General features: G+C 42.8%; 1 protein-coding gene and 1 pseudogene across 1 annotated transcript; one reads left to right on the top strand and one right to left on the bottom strand.

Moving 5' to 3' along the window:
* Positions 1 to 708: 708 nt before the first annotated feature.
* CNR2 (cannabinoid receptor 2) lies at positions 709 to 9,965 on the top strand. Its single transcript, XM_028164718.2, has 2 exons — positions 709 to 716; positions 8,838 to 9,965. The coding sequence occupies exon 2, from the start codon at positions 8,883 to 8,885 to the stop codon at positions 9,963 to 9,965; it is 1,083 nt and encodes a 360-aa protein (XP_028020519.2). The 5' UTR covers positions 709 to 716; positions 8,838 to 8,882.
* Positions 9,966 to 15,833: 5,868 nt separating this feature from the next.
* LOC103019107 (etoposide-induced protein 2.4 homolog) lies at positions 15,834 to 17,120 on the bottom strand (annotated as a pseudogene).
* Positions 17,121 to 18,788: the final 1,668 nt, after the last annotated feature.

Genomic DNA, 18,788 nt, shown 5'->3' with positions numbered 1-18,788 from the left:
CACTTGGTTGTTTGTTTCTCTTTTAATTTTACATTTGTACGATGTCAAGTCACAAAATGTTTTTGCACGCATCAGTGGTTCCTGATATTTGGAACTCCACTGACACACTGATTTAAAAAAAAAATGAACCCTTTCCCCCTAACAAACGCACAGACATGAAGTCTTACCTACACTTTGAAAGGATTGGTACCCCATCACAGCCTCCCCATGGACCTGGTTAAAGAGCCATGGGGGAGATTGCCAGCCAATTTGGTTTTCCCAAGGAGAATCGGACAGGTCTGGTCATTGTCATTTCACAATGAGAAGAGGGGCTCAGAAAGCTGAAGGGACTTGCCCAAAGTCACATGACAAGCCATGCAGAGGTGGAACTGGAACAGTTGTGCAGCACAGCAAGCACTGAGTCTCTCTCTGCGCCGGGCATTCAGACCAGTCCTTGCCCGGGAGGAAGGCTCATCTAGAAGCCAGAAGCTCTGACTCCAAAAGGGATTTCTATCTGCTCAGAGGGAAGGCAGACAGGGAGCTGGGTTTCCTGTTGCTCTGTGCATCCTGTTGTCGGATGTTTTCTTGTTAGGACCTCCACCCAAATGCCTGCATTTCCTGGCCTTACTTAATTTGGACAATAGCCATAGGTTGGTGGCCACGCCAGGCCTGGGTGAGGCGCAAATACCAGCCACCACCACCCCGACGCCCCTCTTCTAGGCTGGACTCGGCGTGGGGTAAGCCATTCTCTGATGATGGTGGGCTGTTTTCTAAGGGAAATATGGCAAGAGAGTTGGAGGGGGATGGGACTGGGGCTGCAGGGATGCAGGGAGGAAGCTTCCAGAAGTGGGAGGGTGGATATGGGAGCTGAGAAAGGCTTACACTGTCTCTTATTCACGTCCAGGGCTGAGAACTCGGCTGGCACCATTTCCTGTCTCACTCTGGGGTGGCCTTGGCAACATTCAGCCAAGGGCATCCATCTCAGGGAAACACCTCTTTTCAGCTTTTCAAAGAAGGGGCACTTCTATGCTTACAGCACGAGGTTTTTTTTTAATAATTTAAATTTATTTATTTATTTATTTTTGGCTGTGTTGGGTCTTCGTTTCTATGAGAGGGCTTTCTCTAGTTGCGGCGAGCGGGGGCCACTCTTCATCGCGGTGCGCGGGCCTCTCACTATCGCGGCCTCTCTTGTTGCGGAGCACAGGCTCCAGACGCACAGGCTCAGTAGTTGTGGCGCACGGGCCTAGTTTCTCCGTGGCATGTGGGATCTTCCCAGACCAGGGCTCGAACCCATGTCCCCTGCATTGGCAGGCAGATTCTCAACCACTGCACCACCAGGGAAGCCCAGCACAAGGGTTTTGATTGTGGTTTGGGGGATGTGAAATCTAGTTCCAGCTCTGCTGCTGATTTGTTGGGTGATCTTAGAAAATTACATCCCCACCCTTAGACTGTTCCCTTGATGGTAAAATAACAGAGGTGGATTAGATGAGAAGTTTTCAATCTGTTCCTTCGAGCCTGAGGGCTCCACAGAGGAATCTGGGCTGCCTGGAAGAGAGGACATAGGTGACATGAATTCAGATTTTTACCTGATTTATGAATAGGTGTTCCATTGACGGTAAAAAGCATTCTGCTCTCTTAAAATTTAAAAAACACTGGATTATAAGAGCTACCACTTATTAAGCTCTTATAATGCTCCAGGCACATTATTCTCAACAACCTCACCAAGCAGGTTGAATTATCCCATTTGAAGATGCTCCTAATAATAATAACAATAATAAGCACTTCCATATGTTATATTAATTTACTGAAATCCTCACAAAAATCCATTTTACAGATGAGAAATGGGAAAACAGAGGCATTAGGTATCTTGAACAAGGTCACCAGGCTAGGATTTGAACCTACCCTATGTGCTCCCCTCCCCCTCACACTCTTGCTTGGGATCTACACATTGGCAACAGCCCCTTTCCATCCAAATGGGTTTCATTCATTAAGCAGTTTTTGTTTGTTTTGGCCCCCCGCTGCGGCTTGTGGGATCTTAGTTCCCCAACCAGGGATCGAACCTGGGCCCTCAGTAGTGAAAATGCAGAGTCCTAACCACTGGAATTCCCCATTAAGCAGTTTTTTAGCACCGACTAGGTAGCAGGCATTGTGCAAGGCACAGAAGACCCAGAAATAATGAAGGCTCAGTCCCTGACCTTGACAAACTGTGTGCCTTCCTCCAAGTAGTTTAACGTCTCTGAGCCTCCATTATCTATGAAATAACAATAACCACAATTCTTATATCAGAGATTGTGTGGATTACTTTAGATTGTGGCTGAGAAAAAATATTGTGTAGAAATTAAATTGCATACAAATGTTGGTTGGTGCAGTTATCAACCTGGTTGGAGAAAAGACTAATCAGAACTGGTTATAATATATACAGAGTAAGTCTAGGAACTTGGTGTGTGACTGCGGGGTTGTGGAAGCTTTCACTGGGCAAAAGACGAGTCCAGAAAAAAGATGAGCCAGGGAGAGGAACCCCTGGGGCAAAGGTGCAAGAAAGCAGAACTGTCTGAGGAATGGTGAGGCAACCAGTTGAGCCCAACTGGGGCTGCCTACAGCAGCGGCAAAGGAATACTTCTGACCTTGCTGTCACCAGACAGTACAGCACGTTGGAGTGGGCTAGCGCTGTCCCATGAGCCCCTTGTCATTTAAAATGTTCCAGTAGCCACAATAAAAAATAAATAAATAGTGGGATAGGGAGGGTTGGAGGGAGACGCAAGAGGGAGGAGATATGGGGATATATGTATATGTATAGCTGATTCACTTTGTTATAAAGTAGAAACTAACACACCATTGTAAAGCAATTATACCCCAATAAAGATGTTAAAATAAATAAATAAATAAATAAATAAATAAATAAATAAATAAAAAGAAACGGGAGAAATAAATGTTTTTATTTAGCCCAATATATCATTTCGACTGGTAATTAATATAAAAACATTACTAATGAGCTATGTTACCTTCTTTTTTCCATACCGTCTTTGAAATCTGGTGTGTATTTTACACTCAAGGCATATCTCCATTCAGACTAACCACATTTATGGTGCAGGTATAGACAGAACTGGAGTTGAACCCCAGTTCTCAACTCTTAAATAACTAGGTCATCCTGAGCGGGTTCCAAATTAAGAACAGTTCAGTGAAGTGTCGAGCTCTCTTCTAAATATATTTTATGTATTAACTCACTTACTCCTTATATTGTGAATTATCTATAATGGTGGGTTACCGTCATTATCCGCATTTTATATATAAGGAAATTGAGTACAGGGAGCCCAGAGAGCTTATCATTCCTAAACCTTCTTCCACTCTAAAATGAGCTTAAGTACACCCACCCTGGAAGTTACGGCGAGGGGGAGACTTGAAAATACCGTGAAGGTCTTCTCACCCAGACACACCAGGAAACCACTGCTCGGGAACCACAGACCTCTCTTGTCCCAATTCCCACTCCCTGATAACCTCTAGCAAGACCAGAAGTAGGGTGAGGAGAGTGAGGCCCTCACCATGGGCACAAAATTTAAATGGGTGCCAAAAAATTATAATAAATTCTGTTTTGAGTGTAAATAAAATATTTAAACCTTAAAAAATACTGCTGTGAGTTTTAATGACCTACTTTTCCATTTTTCAATAATAACTACTTTTTAGTGTTTTAATGTTTAATGTTTTGAGGGGGGAAAAAAAGCCAGTAAAGAATACAGGGAAATGTCTACATAGAGGAACACATTTTTTCCCTTTGCCTCAGGCAAGACATTGCTTTCTAGTCTAGTCCGGGGAAAAAACCTGCACTCCCTCCTGCTTCTCTAGTTCCTCTGCCACTGTCCACGAGCTCTCTTCTCTTTATCTACTCTATAAATCCTCTACATTCTCCTAAGGGATTGGACTTTTGGCTCAGTGGTGTGATGTTAACATTTATCCTTGTTGACACATATAGCTCTAGTTCATTTTTTACTGTTTCATTTATTTCTGTGTATGGATGTACTATATCTATGCATTTTGCAATTGATGGACTTTTGTTGGTGGTGGTGATGGTGGTTTTCTTTTGCTATTTCAAAAATGCTGATTGTACATGTCTCCTTGGGCACATTTTCAGGAGCGGAATTGGTGCCTCTCAGGGCAGTGGCTCATCTTCAACTTCACTAGATTTTGCCAAACTGCTCTCCACAGTGTTTGCCCCAACTTACACTCCCGTCACAGTGCTGACCGTTCGCACTCCACATCCTCTCCAGTACTCGATATTGTCAGATTCATCTTTTTGCTGATCTGATGGGAGTGAAACTTGCCTTTCTGTGGATGCTATTGAGGTTAAACATCTTTTTAAAGGATTATTGACCATTTCTCTTTCATGCCTGATATTTTTCTTATTTGTAGGTTCTCTCCTTCATCTTAAGTAATCTTGCCTGAGGTTTGTCTGTTTTATGATCTTTTCAAAGAACTAGTTTCGGTCTCTGTCAGGGCTTCTTATTCTCTGTTGTTTTACCATGTCATCAATTTCTGCTCTTATTATTTCTGCCTTCTGCCTTCTTTGTATTTTTGCTGTTGCTCTTTTTCTAATTTCATGAGTTGGATGTTTAGCTCATGAGTCTTTTTTCTTTTCTAATATGAGCATGTAGGTCTATAAATTTCCCTTTCAGTACTACTCACATGCATCCCACTCATTTTAATATGTTATAATTCTAAGAATTTTCTAATTTCCTTTATGATTTTTTGACTCAGGAATTATTCAGGTGCTTCAAACCTGTGAAGTTTGTTAGTTATATTTTTTAAGTTCTTGATTTCTAAATAAATTGCACTGTGGTCAGAGAACATGGTTTGTATGTTACAGATTATTTAAAGTTTGTTGCAATTTACTTTTCACCTAAGACAAGACCAGTTTTGGTAAATGTCCACATTTGCTTGAAAACAATGGGTATTCTCTAATTATTGGGTGCTGAGTTCCATATATGACTATTAGATCAAACTTGTTAATTGCATGTTCAAATCTTATATATCATATTAATTAGTATATTGTCTGCTTAATTTATTAACTTCTGAGAGAGGAATGCTAAAAATCATTGACTATTCAATTTCACTTCAATTCCACAAATATTTATTGAGTATCTACTATGTACCAAAAACTATTCTAAACCCTTATATCAGTGAACAAAATAGTCAGTTCCTTGACCTTATGGAACTTAAATTCTAGTGGAACAGATAATAAACAATAAAGATTATGTAGGGTAAATTATATGTTAGAAGGTGATTAGTGATATGAAAAAAATAAAATATAGAGCAGAGTAAAGGGGACCAGAAGAGCCGGAGGGTAGGGTGAGCTACAGTTTTAAATAGGATGATAGGGTAGATGTCTTTTTTTTTTTTTTTAATTAATTAATTAATTAATTTATTTATTTTTGGCTGTGTTGGATCTTCGTTTCTGTGCTAGGGATTTCTCTAGTTGCGGCAAGCGGGGGCCACCCCTCATCACGGTGCGCGGGCCTCTCACTGTAGCGGCCTCTCTTGTTGCAGAGCACAGGCTCCAGACGCGCAGGCTCAGCAGCTGTGGCTCACGGGCCCAGCAGCTCCGCGGCATGTGGGATCCTCCCAGACCAGGGCCCGAACCCGTGTCCCCTGCATTAGCAGGCAGATTCTCAACCACTGCGCCACCAGGGAAGCCCCTGGGTAGATGTCTTTGAAAAGGCAAAATTTGAGCCACAACTTGAAGAAGGTGCGATTGACCCATGCATAGAAAAGAGTGTTCTGGAAGAGGGAACAACTAATGCAAAGGCCCCGTGGTGGGGCGGGGGGGGAGTACCCATTAGTAAGCCAGTGTGGCTAAAGCTAGTTGGCCAAAGGAAGCATGGTTAGTAGGGAGGTCAGAGAGTCAATGGGGCCAGAACACATACAGCCTTCTAGGCCACTGTTAGTACTTTAGCTTTTACACTGAATGGAATGGGTGCTGTGTGGGGTTTGGGACAGAGGAGTGACATATTTGAAAAGGATCTGACATATTTTAAAAGGATCACCTTGGCTGTTGTATTGAAATTAGACAGGCCTGGTTAAAAGCAGGGAGTCAGTTAGGAAGCTATTGTAGTAAACCAAGTAAGAGATTATGCCTGATTTTTAAAATCCTAAATTAGATCAATACCTTTACTCACTTCCTAAATAAAGCTTCAACTCTATTCCTCTCTCTTGGCTTGTGTTACTGTCATTCACAATTTTACTTCCACTTTGTTTTTATACCATCCAAATCAGTCTCAGTCATCATTATTATTATTGTTGTTGCTTTATACATATTTTTTTATTTACTCATACATTTATCAATTTATTTGTTCACAATTCCTGCTTGCCTTTCTGTTCTTCCCTCTGTGAAGAATTTCCTTCTTCTAATGGCATATGCTTTAGACTTCCTTCAGTGAGAGTCTGTTAGTGGACAATTCTACTTTTATTTCTTTATTTTGAGTGATAGTGTAGCTTTTTTCCCTCTATCTTCTGGCTATTATTACTGCTATTGGAAAATCTGCTTTTAAATTTAATTGTGATTCCTTTGTCTTTTCTCTCTGATTGTTTTAAATTTTTTCTTTGTCTTTGGTATTCTGAGGTTTTATTATGCTATATGTGAATATGGAATTCTTTTTCTGTTTGTTTGGTTTTTGTTGGTTGGTTGGTTTTGTTTTTGGCCCTGCCGTGTGGCTTGTGGGATCTTAGTTCCCCGACCAGGGATCGAACGCCGGCCCTGGCAGTGCAAGTGCCAAGTCCTAACCACTGGACCACCAGGGAATTCCCATTGGTTTGTTTTTAAAATTCTGTTCAACACACGACTATATATAAAATAGATAAATAACAAAGTCTTACTGTATAGCACAGGGAACTATATTCAATATCTTGTAATAACCTATAATGGAAAAGAATCTGAAAAAGTATATATATATATATATATATATATACTGAATCACTTTGCTGTACACCTGAAACTAACACAACATTGTAAATTAACTATACTTCAGTTTAAAAACAAAATTCTGCTCGAAGTTCACTGTGATTTCTAAATCTGAGGAGTCATGTCCAGGAGAATTCTGGGCAATTCTCCACTAGCATCTCTTTGAATATGGCCTCCCCAATGCCCACCACCAATTCTATTCTTCCCTTCTGAAACTCCAGTTAGATATATTTTAAACCTTCTCTTTCAATCCTTCCTGTCTCTTAACCTCTCTTTCATATTTCCCATCTCTCTAACTCCTTGTGCTGCATTTTGAGAAGTTTCTTCAGATCCACCTTCTAGATCAAAGCTTTTCAGCTAGTCTCTTCTACTCTTTAACCTACCCTTAAGGGTTTCTGTTTTCAATGACTTCATTTTTCACTTCCAGAAACTCTACTTGATTCTTTTTCAAATCTGCCTAGTCTCTCATTAGGTAATCATGGTTTTGATATCTTACTGTTTAATCATATTAAACATATTCGGACTTCCCTGGAGGTCCAGTGGTTAAGGCTCCGTGCTTCCAATGCAGGGGGCGTGGGTTCAATGCCTGGTCAGAACTAAGATTCCACATGCCGTGCAGCCAAAACAAACAAACAAACAAACAAACAAAAGCATATAAACATTCTATAACATAAACCCAAGAATTACATGAATTCTTGGAAGTCTAATTCTACTGTCTGACATTTCTGCTAACTCTTGTTCATGTTTCCTTGTGCATTTTGTAATTTTGCATCGTGAGCTCAAATTCCATGGGCCTTTATATGTGGAAATCTTGTGTGACCTGGATATGAGAGTATATCCCTCTAGAGAAACTCAGAGTTTGCTTTCTAATAATGTCCCATACAATATTTGGGTGCCCTGTTTGTTTTTCTCAATATTTAGGACATTCTTATACTAAGAATGATTCATTATCTGACATTCAAATTTATTTGGACTCCTATAGTTTATCTGGCAAATCTACTGGTGTGAAACCCAAGTCTTGTCTCCCATCCCTAAATAGTTGTTAAAACTTCAGCATCTTACTTACCAAAACTGGCAAACAAAACAAAATAAAACATCAATGCAAAAAACCCTGCACCATATCACTCTGGATTCCATTTTTTCTTGGTTTTGATTTCCTCTCTGTTTTTGACCCTTGGAGATTTCCTTACTTTCAAAGGGAAGTCTTAGGTGTAGTTTTCTGGTTTGTTTAAAAAGACCAAAAAAGGCAGGTCACTTTTATTTTATTTCTTATTTTATTTTATTGAGGTATAATTGACATGTAACATTATATTAGTTTTAGGTATACAACATAATGATTTGATATTTGTATATACTGTGAAATGATCACCACAATAAGTCATTAACATTCGTTACCACACATAGCTGCAAATTTATTTTCTTATGATGAGAACTTGTAAGATCTATTCTCTTAGCAACTTTCAGATACAATATTAGTAACTATAGTCACCATGTTGTACGTGCATTCCCAAGACTTATTTGTTTTATAATTGGAAGCTTGTACCTTTGACTACCTTTACCCATTTCACCCCCCGACCCCAACCCCTGCACCTGGCAGCCACCAATCTCTTCTCTGTATCTATGAATTAGATTTTTTTTTTTTTTCAGTTCCACATGTAAGTGAGATCATATGGTTTGCAGGTCACTTCTGCTTCTTGAATTCCCACATGCCTCTCCTAAGGCAACCAGTACAGACCTAGCACCCCACTAGGATGAAGAAAGGGTAAAATAGAGAGAAACTAATATAAATCGCTGTTTCAACATACGATTCATCGCACAGGGAAAGTGTTTGGTTAGAGTCAGTGATGGTATGAGGTCATTACTGCACTGATTGAAAAAGAACTCATTTCTTCTTCTCATTGTACTACAGCAAAGGCTTCTTGGTAAGCCCGGCAGAAGCCGAGGGACCCAACCCATGGAGATATGCTGGAAGATACAGGCAGCCAATGGCTCCATTGATGGCTTGGATTTCAACCCCATGAAGGATTACATGATCCTGAGCAGTTCCCAAAAGATAGCTATCGCGGTGCTGTGCACCCCTCTGGGCCTACTAAGCGCCCTGGAGAATCTGGTGGTGCTCTATCTGATCCTGTCCTCACACCAGCTCCGCAGGAAGCCCTCATACCTGTTCATTGGCAGCTTGGCTGGGGCTGACTTTCTGGCCAGTGTGGTCTTTGCCTTCAACTTTGTAAATTTCCACGTCTTCCAGGGCGTTGATTCCAAAGCTGTCTTCCTGCTGAAGATTGGCAGCGTTACTATGACCTTCACGGCCTCTGTAGGCAGCCTGCTGCTGACGGCCGTTGACCGCTACCTCTGTCTGCGCTACCCACCTACATACAAAGCCCTACTCACCCGTGGGAGGGCACTGGTGACCCTGGGCATCATGTGGGTTCTCTCAGCATTGGTTTCCTCTCTGCCTCTCATGGGATGGACTTGCTGTCCCAAGCCCTGCTCTGAGCTTTTCCCCCTGATCCCCAATGACTATCTGCTGGGCTGGCTCCTGTTCATTGCTGTCCTCTTCTCTGGCATCATCTATACCTATGCACATGTCCTCTGGAAGGCCCATCAGCATGTAGCCAGTTTGGCTGAGCACCGGGACAGGCAAGTGCTCGGAATGGCCCGGATGAGGCTGGATGTGCGGTTGGCCAAGACCTTGGGGGTGCTGCTGGCTGTGCTCTTCACGTGCTGGGTCCCGGTACTGACCCTCATGGTCTACAGCCTGGCCACCACTCCAAGCAAACAGGTCAAGAAGGTCTTCGCCTTCTGCTCCTTGCTCTGCCTTGTCAACTCCATGGTCAACCCCATCATCTACGCCCTGCGGAGTGGGGAGATCCGCTCCTCCGCGCACCACCGCCTGGCCCACTGGAAGAAGTGCCTGAGGGGCCTCGGGCCTGAAGGAAAAGAAGAGGTCCCGAGGTCCTCAGTCACTGAGACAGAGGCTGATGTGAAAATCACCCTGGGGCCAGATTCCAGAGAGCTGTACTGCTCTGATCACTAATGAGGCCACTTTCACAATTTTAAATAAGCCAAGTCAGAAATCATTTCAATCCCTGGAGGAGAGTGTCTTTGATCCTCTCACCTTACTTGAACCAGCCCCAGAGGCCTGGACACTTACCACTTTTCACTGAGTGTTGGCACTGACCCCTGGAGGGTAACCTGGCCACGCCTGTCTGCACACAGTCTGTTGGGTAGCCAGGCCCTGTGAAGGGCGGCAAGGTGGGCAGGAGGCAGGAGGCCTGGGACAGGCTCATTGCAGGTCAGGACAACCTTCCCAACAAGACGGCTTAGTGCCTGCATTCTCTAGAGACCACGGGAGCCAAGCGGAGCCTTCAGGCTCAGCAGTAAAGGACCTGGAGGAAATCTGGGAAGAATGGATCACTCTCCTGGGATCTCAGGATGGCTGGCTAGCCCTTCTTCCTGTTTAATTGTTGGGTCCACCTTGGTTCTAGAGCTATGAAAGGCCCTACCTGCAGGTCACCCTTTCCCACAGAGGACCAAGAACTGCAACGCAATGAGGACCAAGGACGTTGATCCACCTCTTGCAGAGATAACTGACAAGCCTCCAGTTCAGGGCATCTTATTATTATGGCACTGGCCCTCTCTGACACCCTGATAATCCCCACTCACAACCATTGTGTCCTCCTAGGTATGTGGGGAATACAGAGGAGACTCGGATCGCTTGAGATGCAGATTGGTTTTGTGAAGACCTATTTGATGGTACCACTGGAAGCAGGCAGTGTCCCAGTCTAACCCAACTCCAAAAAAAAAGGAAGATATTCACAGAGATTTTATAAATCCCCGAATTGTTCCCGGTCATCCCTCAATTCAGCCCCTTTGTCTCCTCCACCCCCATGCCCTATAATGAATAATAAACAGAGCAAGTGGGAGGAGGGGGAAATTCCCTTACTATGTGCCAGGTATGGTGCTGACATCCCACAGTCCATCATCTCCAGCAAGGATTCAGCCCCATACTTTTGAAGATCCCAGGACACCCATATCTTACATATCAGGGAGGCTAGGTTCCTACCAAAGGGGCTTAAAGCAGTAGGCAAGAGAAACTGTTGATGGTGAGGAGGACTGCAGACGAATCCTAATGCAATTATTTGGAACTACAGATGGAATAAAAGGAAAGATATTGATTAAACGTGTCTTCATTTAATACTTACAAGACAAGGTGTTCACTATTCATTCATTCATCCACCCATCCCACAAATATGTGCCAGGCTCTGTGCTAGGTCCTGGATGTCCAGCCATAAATGAGACTCTGCCCCTGTCTAATGGGGCTCACATTCTACATTCTGGTGGGAAGAGAGCCAATAAATAAAGAAAGAAGATGATTACTGGTGGTACAATGAAGGAAATCGTCAGGGTGGTGGGTTAGAGATTAACTGAGGTAACATTAGGTAAGGTAGAACTAATATGTGCTCTGGTCATAAGAGTCAACTGGCTTTTACTGAGGTTTTACTATGTGCCAGGCTCTGGGCTATGTGGGTTTAAATGAGGGATCTCACTTAGCCTTCACAGTAACCTGATGAAGAGTGTTTGGTATCCTCATTTTACAGATGAGGAAATCTCTGAGAGGCAAAATCACTTGCCTGAGGTCACACTGCTAACATGTACCCAAAGCTGGGGTTTTCAACCCCGTTCTGTTTGACTCCTAAGCCTCTTTACCACTAACCTCTTGGCCTAGTTCAGTCAAATTCTGCTCGATTAGGATAGTAATAATAAATAAGTCTATAAATAATAATGACTTCAATAAGTCTAAGAGTGATAAATATGTATAAAGTATAAGTGATAATATGACTTAATAGGTCCAATAATAATATTAGACTTTTGTAACATCAGGTTGCTGCAAACTTATGATAATAACTCATCATTATTTCTCAACATACTTCATTGTATGCCCTGTATTAAACTTCCTGCAACAATTTTCCACAAACTGAGTGGCTTATAACAGCAGAAATTTATTCTTTCACAGGTCTGGACTCTAGAGAATCAAGGTGTCAGCAAGGCCATGCTCTCTCCAAAGTTGCAAGGGGAGGATCCTTCCTTGCTTTTTCCAACTTCTGGCAGCTCCTGGTGTTCCTTGGCTTGTGGCAACAAAACTCCTATCTCTGCCTCCGTCTTCACATGGCCTTTCCCCACCCTTTATCTCCAGGTGTCTTTTTTTTTTTTAATTGAGGTATAGCTGATTTACAATGTTATATTAGTTTCAGGTATAAAACATAGTGATTCAACATTTTTATAGATTATACTCCATTTACTTATTATAAATATTGGCTATATTCCCTGTGCTGTACAATATATCCTTGTAGCTTATTTATTTGATGCATAGTAGTTTGTACCTCTTAACACCCACCCCTATCTTGCCCCTCCCCCCTTCTCTCTCCCCACCGGTAACCACTAGTTTGTTCTCTATATCTGTGAGTCTGTTTTTGTTTTGTTATGTTCATTCTTTTGTTTTATTTTTTTAGATTCCACATATAAATGATAGCATACACTATTTGTGTTTCTCTGTCTGACTTATTTCACTTAGCATAATACCCTCCAGGTCCATCCATATTGTTGTACATGACAGGAATTTACTCTTTTTTAATGACTGAGTAGTATTCCATTTCATATATATATATATATATATATATATATATATATATATGTATGTATATCACATCCTCTTTATCCATTCATCCCTTGATGGGCGCTTACGTTGCTTCCGTATCTTGGCTGTTATAAATAATGCTGCTATGAACATTGGGATTCATGTATCTTTTCAAACTAGTGTTTTCATTTTCTTCAGATATATGCCCAGGAGTGGAATTGCTGTATCATATGGTAGCTCTATTTTTAGTTTTCTGAGGAACCTCCATACTGTTTTCCATAGTGGTTGCACCAATTTACATTCCCACCATCAGTGTACAAGGGTTCCTTCTTCTCCACATCCTTGCCAACATTTGTTTTTTGTGTTCTTTTTGATGATGGTCATCCTGACTGGTGTGAGGCGATATCTCATTGTGGTTTTGATTTGCATTTCTCTAATAATTAGCAATGTTGAGCATCTTTTCATGTGCCTGATGGCCATGTGTATGTCTTCTTTGGAAAAATGTCTATTCAGGTCTTCTGACCATTTTTAATCAGGTTGTTTTCCTTTTTTTTATATTGAGTTGTATGAGATGTTTATATATTTTGGATATTAACCCCTTATCAGTCACATCATTTGTAAATATTTTCTCCCATTCAGTAGGTTTTCTTTTCATTTTGTTGATGGTTTCCTTTGCTGTGCAAAAGCTTTTACGTTTAATTAGATCCCATTTATTTTTGCTTTTATTTCCTTTGCCTTAGGAGACAAATTCCAAAAAATATTGCTACGATTTATGTCAGAGAGTGTTCTGCCTATGTTTTCTTCTAGGAGCTTTATGGTTTCCCATCTTACATTTAGGTCTTTTCTCTTGGTGTCTTTTTTTTTTTTTTTTTTTATAGTTGCCCTTTTATTCCCACAGAAGTTATCCTTTAAGGTGGTTCACGAACCCCTAACCATTAGTTGCCCTCTTCTGGGTTTATTCCAGTTTGTCACAACTTCTCTTAAATTTTCTCTTGGCCCCTTACCAAGTGCAGAGCAATGAACAAGGCAGTGCATGGATTTGTCCATTTAAAAGTTTCCAACAGACTTAACATACTCAGGTCTAGAAAGCATTGACTTTGTAGAGTTACTATAACGGACAACTCAGCTCTAGATAGGATAAAAGGGTCGTGTTTTCAACCACACATACCTGTCCAAGCTGTGATGTCTGTCCCTGAAGAGAGATTTGTGAACATGATTCCTCAGATCCTCCTGCTGTACGATTGGAACTCAAGCTCTCACTTTCGTCTGTAGTGATACGCCCTCCCTTATTTTCAGTTACGACTGGTCTGCCTTAAACTGCCATTCTGAACTTGGCAAAAACAGAGCCTACTCTCCCTTTGATCCCAATTTCCCAATCGCTGCCCTCACTGCCCATATGCTAGTGAAAAGGCGAGAGAAGTTTACACTGCTTTTGTGTACATCTCATGAAATTAGGAATACCTACAACAATAGACATTTGGTAATCTAGCCTTTGTACAGGCCTGGCCTCTCAGTTACACTAATAAAACTTTACGGATTCCTCACGTCCAGTGACAAAGCATTTTCTATAGCCAGGCACAGTGCTTGATAATATCACTTGCCTTCCTCTACTCAACTTCCCTCACCCTTCTAAGACCAGCTTAGCTGACACAAATACAAATTTCAGGCAGCAAAGACGTGGCCATTTTAATCTCATTTTAAAAACTACAACAACTAATCTTAAGTAAGGCAGTCGCTGATCAGTTGCAAGCTGATGAAATACTGAGGTCTTCTTCAACCACCCCCTCGGCAACCTGAAAGTAGTTCTCTGCAATACTACTGTCAAATGACCAGAGATGTCTGTCACAGAGGGATATTGAAAATAAATCTTAAACTGTCTTTTACAATTTTTTTTTCATGAGCTAGAAACACCTACTTCCAAAATACCCACTATTTTAAAATCTTCTGTATTCAAACTTGGTTCACATCTGCTGGCAACGATTTTTAAATCCTTATTTTGTCCTGTACATAGTAAAGGTGTCTGTTAACCAAATGTCTAATCTCTTCCCTAATGAGAATGTTCAATTCTTGAAATCTAGAAGGCCCTCTCTTCCTTCATGAGTACACAGGACAGATGTACATATAGACTTTAAAACAACTCAATCCCAAATTCTTTCACAAGATGTTAACATGATTATAATCACATAACCCAAACTTTTTCAGGGAACATTTTTCAGAACTAATCTTCCAAATTATCCAAGACAAAGTCCTGGGTTCCATGAATATGTTTATTGAAGTGACGACTTGTAAATTTCAACCATTACACATTTGTGGGAAACAAGCTCACGTTTGTGATGTCTTAAAACTGTGCAAGTGCTTTGACACCTGCCCTTCCCCCCATACCCCATATTTAGTCTCTTTAAAATGACAGGAAAACACCAACCAATCACAGGTTTAATGGGTTTAATAAGTTTACCCCTTCAGTTCCTATTTGCAGCACCCAATATTCCTTTGGAATACCAGACAGACCCAGCAGTGGCCAACAGTAAAGTTCAGACCTCCAGGGTTTAAAAGTTTAGGTTCTCTGAGCATTCTGTGTTGCAGTGGCACTTGTCCAAAATTGGTACCTCCCTATAGCTGGGGGAGCTTTAAATGTACCAGTGAACAAAGCTTTTTCCCCTTCAAGGGGAAGAAAGAAAACCACTCCTCAAAACCCAGCAGATCTGGCTGTGAGGTTTTTCCTCCTGTCCCATCTCTTCAGGCTTGTTTTTTTTGCAGTGGAGCAAGAGACCAAATCCAGCCTGAGTTACAAGAAACAAGACAATGATGGCTATAATGGGAGTGACCAGGAGCAGCAGAGTCTCCTTTACTTCCCACGTCCAACACATGTGCTTCACAGAAAAACCAAAACAACAGGTCCACAAAATACAACAACTAGAATTACAAAAATCCATTCATCCAGGGGTGGTGGAAGGCAGGAAGGGGAGGTGGGAGGATAGATGGCACAGGGAGAAGAAGTATTCAAATCAGTCCAGGTACGGGGGCTGGCAAATGCTAGAAAAGAGCTGCAGAAAAACCTGTGGTCCTTTCAGACTCACCGGTGTTTAAAATCCATACTGGTGTCAGGATGATTCTGCCTTACGTGCACCAGAGACAAAAATCCCAGTTCCTCAGAGAGAAGGGAATATGCACAGGGCCCTTGGCAGAGTGGGTCCTGCCTTCCCTGGTCGGGGAGGTGAGCGAGAAAAAGAGCTGACGCGGCATCCTTCCAATCCCACCCATCCCCTCTAGGTGGCAGGCGACTCAGGGGCCCTCAGCAGCCTTCAGTTTGGCAGGAGATGGGTGTGGTGAGGGGAACTTCTCTGCAGAAGCTGAACTACTCAGGGCAGACTGCAGGTAGACCGTCTTGTGGAAGAGTCTGTTGATTAAGAAAACCACCAAGGAGAAGAGGTGCAATTGGAAAAGGTATGCTTTGCCAAGGGTCTTTGCTTCATTGGCGCTGATAATGAATAAAGGAAAGAGGATAGAGAATAGGCAGCCACTGACAATGTAAGAGGACTGCATTGCTGTGAGGAAAGCCAAGGGCAGACCAAATCCAGGGTAGTAAGGGGTTCTATGTTTGACAATCGCTGGTGCATTTCAATTCCTTTAATTCCTTCAATTCCTTTATTGAACCAACGATATTCGAAGCGGTATAGTGAGTAGAGAAGAGACATATGCAGGAGACTAACCAGCTGACCAACAAGGTGGGCGGGAAAGAGACTCACAAACACCCCCTGGAGGAGGAAAAGATCCTGCAGCAAAAGGTTGAAGAGCTTTTCAGCAATTATTTTGCTGACACTAGGGAATGGGTAAGGCTTCCTCCCTGATACCTCGAAGGCCAGATCAGCCATATCCTGAAACCAAATTGCATTCACAACTTTGCTAAGCACAAACAGGCGGAGCACCCAAAGAGCACTGAAAACTGACGTGAGGAAAACCTCGAGCCACGACCCAACATCCCCATGTAGTGACGGATCACCAATAATTTGGGCCGTTACTGACTGAAGCACGGGAATAAACACTCGATAAAACAAAAGGAGACTGAACCAGAATACTCCACCATTCCAAGCGCAGCACTGCAAAATTCTACTAACAGTACGTGGTTCACTCTCTTACTTCCTCTCTATACTCTGGGCTCTCCTCTGAGCCAGGACCCTGCTTGCCCTTCTTCGACGCTGCTCCTCTCTCTTTTGTTGAATTCGAGCATCTAGCTTTGAGATGGTATAAATTCCCCAGATGGAGTCTTTGATTCCCCTGGCAAGGTCCTGCAGAAAGGTTTTGACACTGTCAGCCATCTCTTCACCGCCCAAACTATCACCTACACAAAGGAGAGAGAAGTGTCCCCAGATGTCTCATCATGAAGCACCTTATTGACCCAACTGGACTACTGCCACCCAGAACAGGAAGAGCAGGGAATACAGCAGAGGGAAGGCAACTTGCACAACACTGTATGTACCATCTTCTCCTTGGGTCAAATCCTACACAGATGCACTCACTTCAGGTAGAGAAGTTTCCGGCAGCTTCCCCCCCCACCCCCCGCCCCCGACGCTCCGGCTCCGGCCCGGCCCCTGGCCCACCGCTGGCCCGCTCGGCTCCTCCACGCCCCTCCGCACCCCTCCGCGCCCGGCCACCCGCTCCCGCCCGGGCGCTCCCAGGGCCGGGGCCGCTGTGCCCACACTGGGCATGCCCGGGCCGCACGGGGCCGCCTTGGTGTCTTCTTTTAAGGACACCAATCATTGCATGAAGGCACACTGTAATCCAGTATGACCTCATCTTAATTTAACAGATTACATCTCCAAAGACGCTACTTCCAAAGAAGGTAACATTCACAGGATTCAGGCAGACATGAAGTTTTGGGGGACACGCTTCAACCCAGTACAGCCCCCAAGGACAAATTTCAACCCTCTCTTACAGCCCATATCATGGACTGTGTTAAGTGGGAGTCACTGGCTTGTCTTCCCCCCACAAGATGAGCTCCATGTTTCTCTCTCAGTTCCCAGTGTTACGTGAAGACCCAGCATAGAGTCTTAAAGGGACTGGTCAATATCTGTGGCACTGAACTGCTTCTGAAAAGCTTTAGATTACATTTTGGAAAATCGAATTTTATTTTAACCCAAATACCTATCTTTTTGTAAAGCAAAGAAATGGGATGATTTTTTAAAGGTGGATATGTGGCTCCTTAAATTTGGGGCATGCGTTCTTTATTCATTGGTGGGGTCCTATCTCATTTCAGCAAAGAAAATGCCCAAGTGCCTGGCATAAATTGATACTCAGTAAACATCCGTTTAATGAATAAAACTAGAGTTTTAAACTAGAGTTTAAAAATCATTGAATTAAATGCACTTCCACACTTTCTTCCTCTCTCCTTTCACAATCACACTCTATTTCAGCTTAGAGTTTATGGAGGGGGAGAGCAAGGGAGAAAGGGGACCTCAGGTATCACAGAGAACTGCTCTCATTGTTTAGATGCGGAAATGGGATCAGAGAGTGGACAAGATTGCCCAAGGAGACCCAACAAGGTGGTGTCCAATGGAAGAAACCTAGGTTTCCCAACTTCCAGTTTTTCCACCCTATTGCAATGCCTCTCACCTGTCCCTGCAGAGTTACATTTTGGTTATGAGGCTAAGGAGAAATGAAGGTTATGGTGTCCTATTTTATCTCCCCCAAGATGAGTTCTGTAACATCAAAGACCATTACTCACCCTGATCACTAGAAGATGTGTACGAATGCTTTTCGTTGTTGTTGTTGTTTTGTTTGTTTGCTTGTGTTAGGTGTCTGGGCTTGCTGTTGTGGACAATATTACAACATAATCTTGCAGAGAAAGTAACGGAAAATAAAGAAAATGGCTGTTCAATCAGCAACAGCCACTGTGTTTCTTTATCACCCCTAGAATGAGGAAGTGCTTGCTTCTGTCGACACAGTCTTTGACAGGTTCTCTTGCACCTCCTGGGGTGCAAGAGAGAAGCAGCGTTTGAGGGACATAGATTCTGCATCTGGAGACCTGGGTTCTGGTCCCACCTCTGATCCAAACTAGTTGCATGATCTTGGGCAACTCCAATCCCCTCTCTGGGTCTCAGTTTCCTCTTCCATAAAATGGTAAGAGTAAAGAAGGGGATAGTGTCGAGGGTCTCCAAAGTTCCTTCCAACTCTTACCTGCAGCAGTTCTCACTGATATGTAGGTACCAGCTGTGCCACGGGTGA

The sequence above is a fragment of the Balaenoptera acutorostrata genome, chromosome 1 (genome assembly GCF_949987535.1).
Source record: "Balaenoptera acutorostrata chromosome 1, mBalAcu1.1, whole genome shotgun sequence".
Lineage (NCBI taxonomy): Eukaryota > Metazoa > Chordata > Mammalia > Artiodactyla > Balaenopteridae > Balaenoptera > Balaenoptera acutorostrata.
The sequence above is the reverse complement of the archived record's forward strand: the minus strand, read 5'-3'. Positions and strand labels throughout refer to the sequence as shown.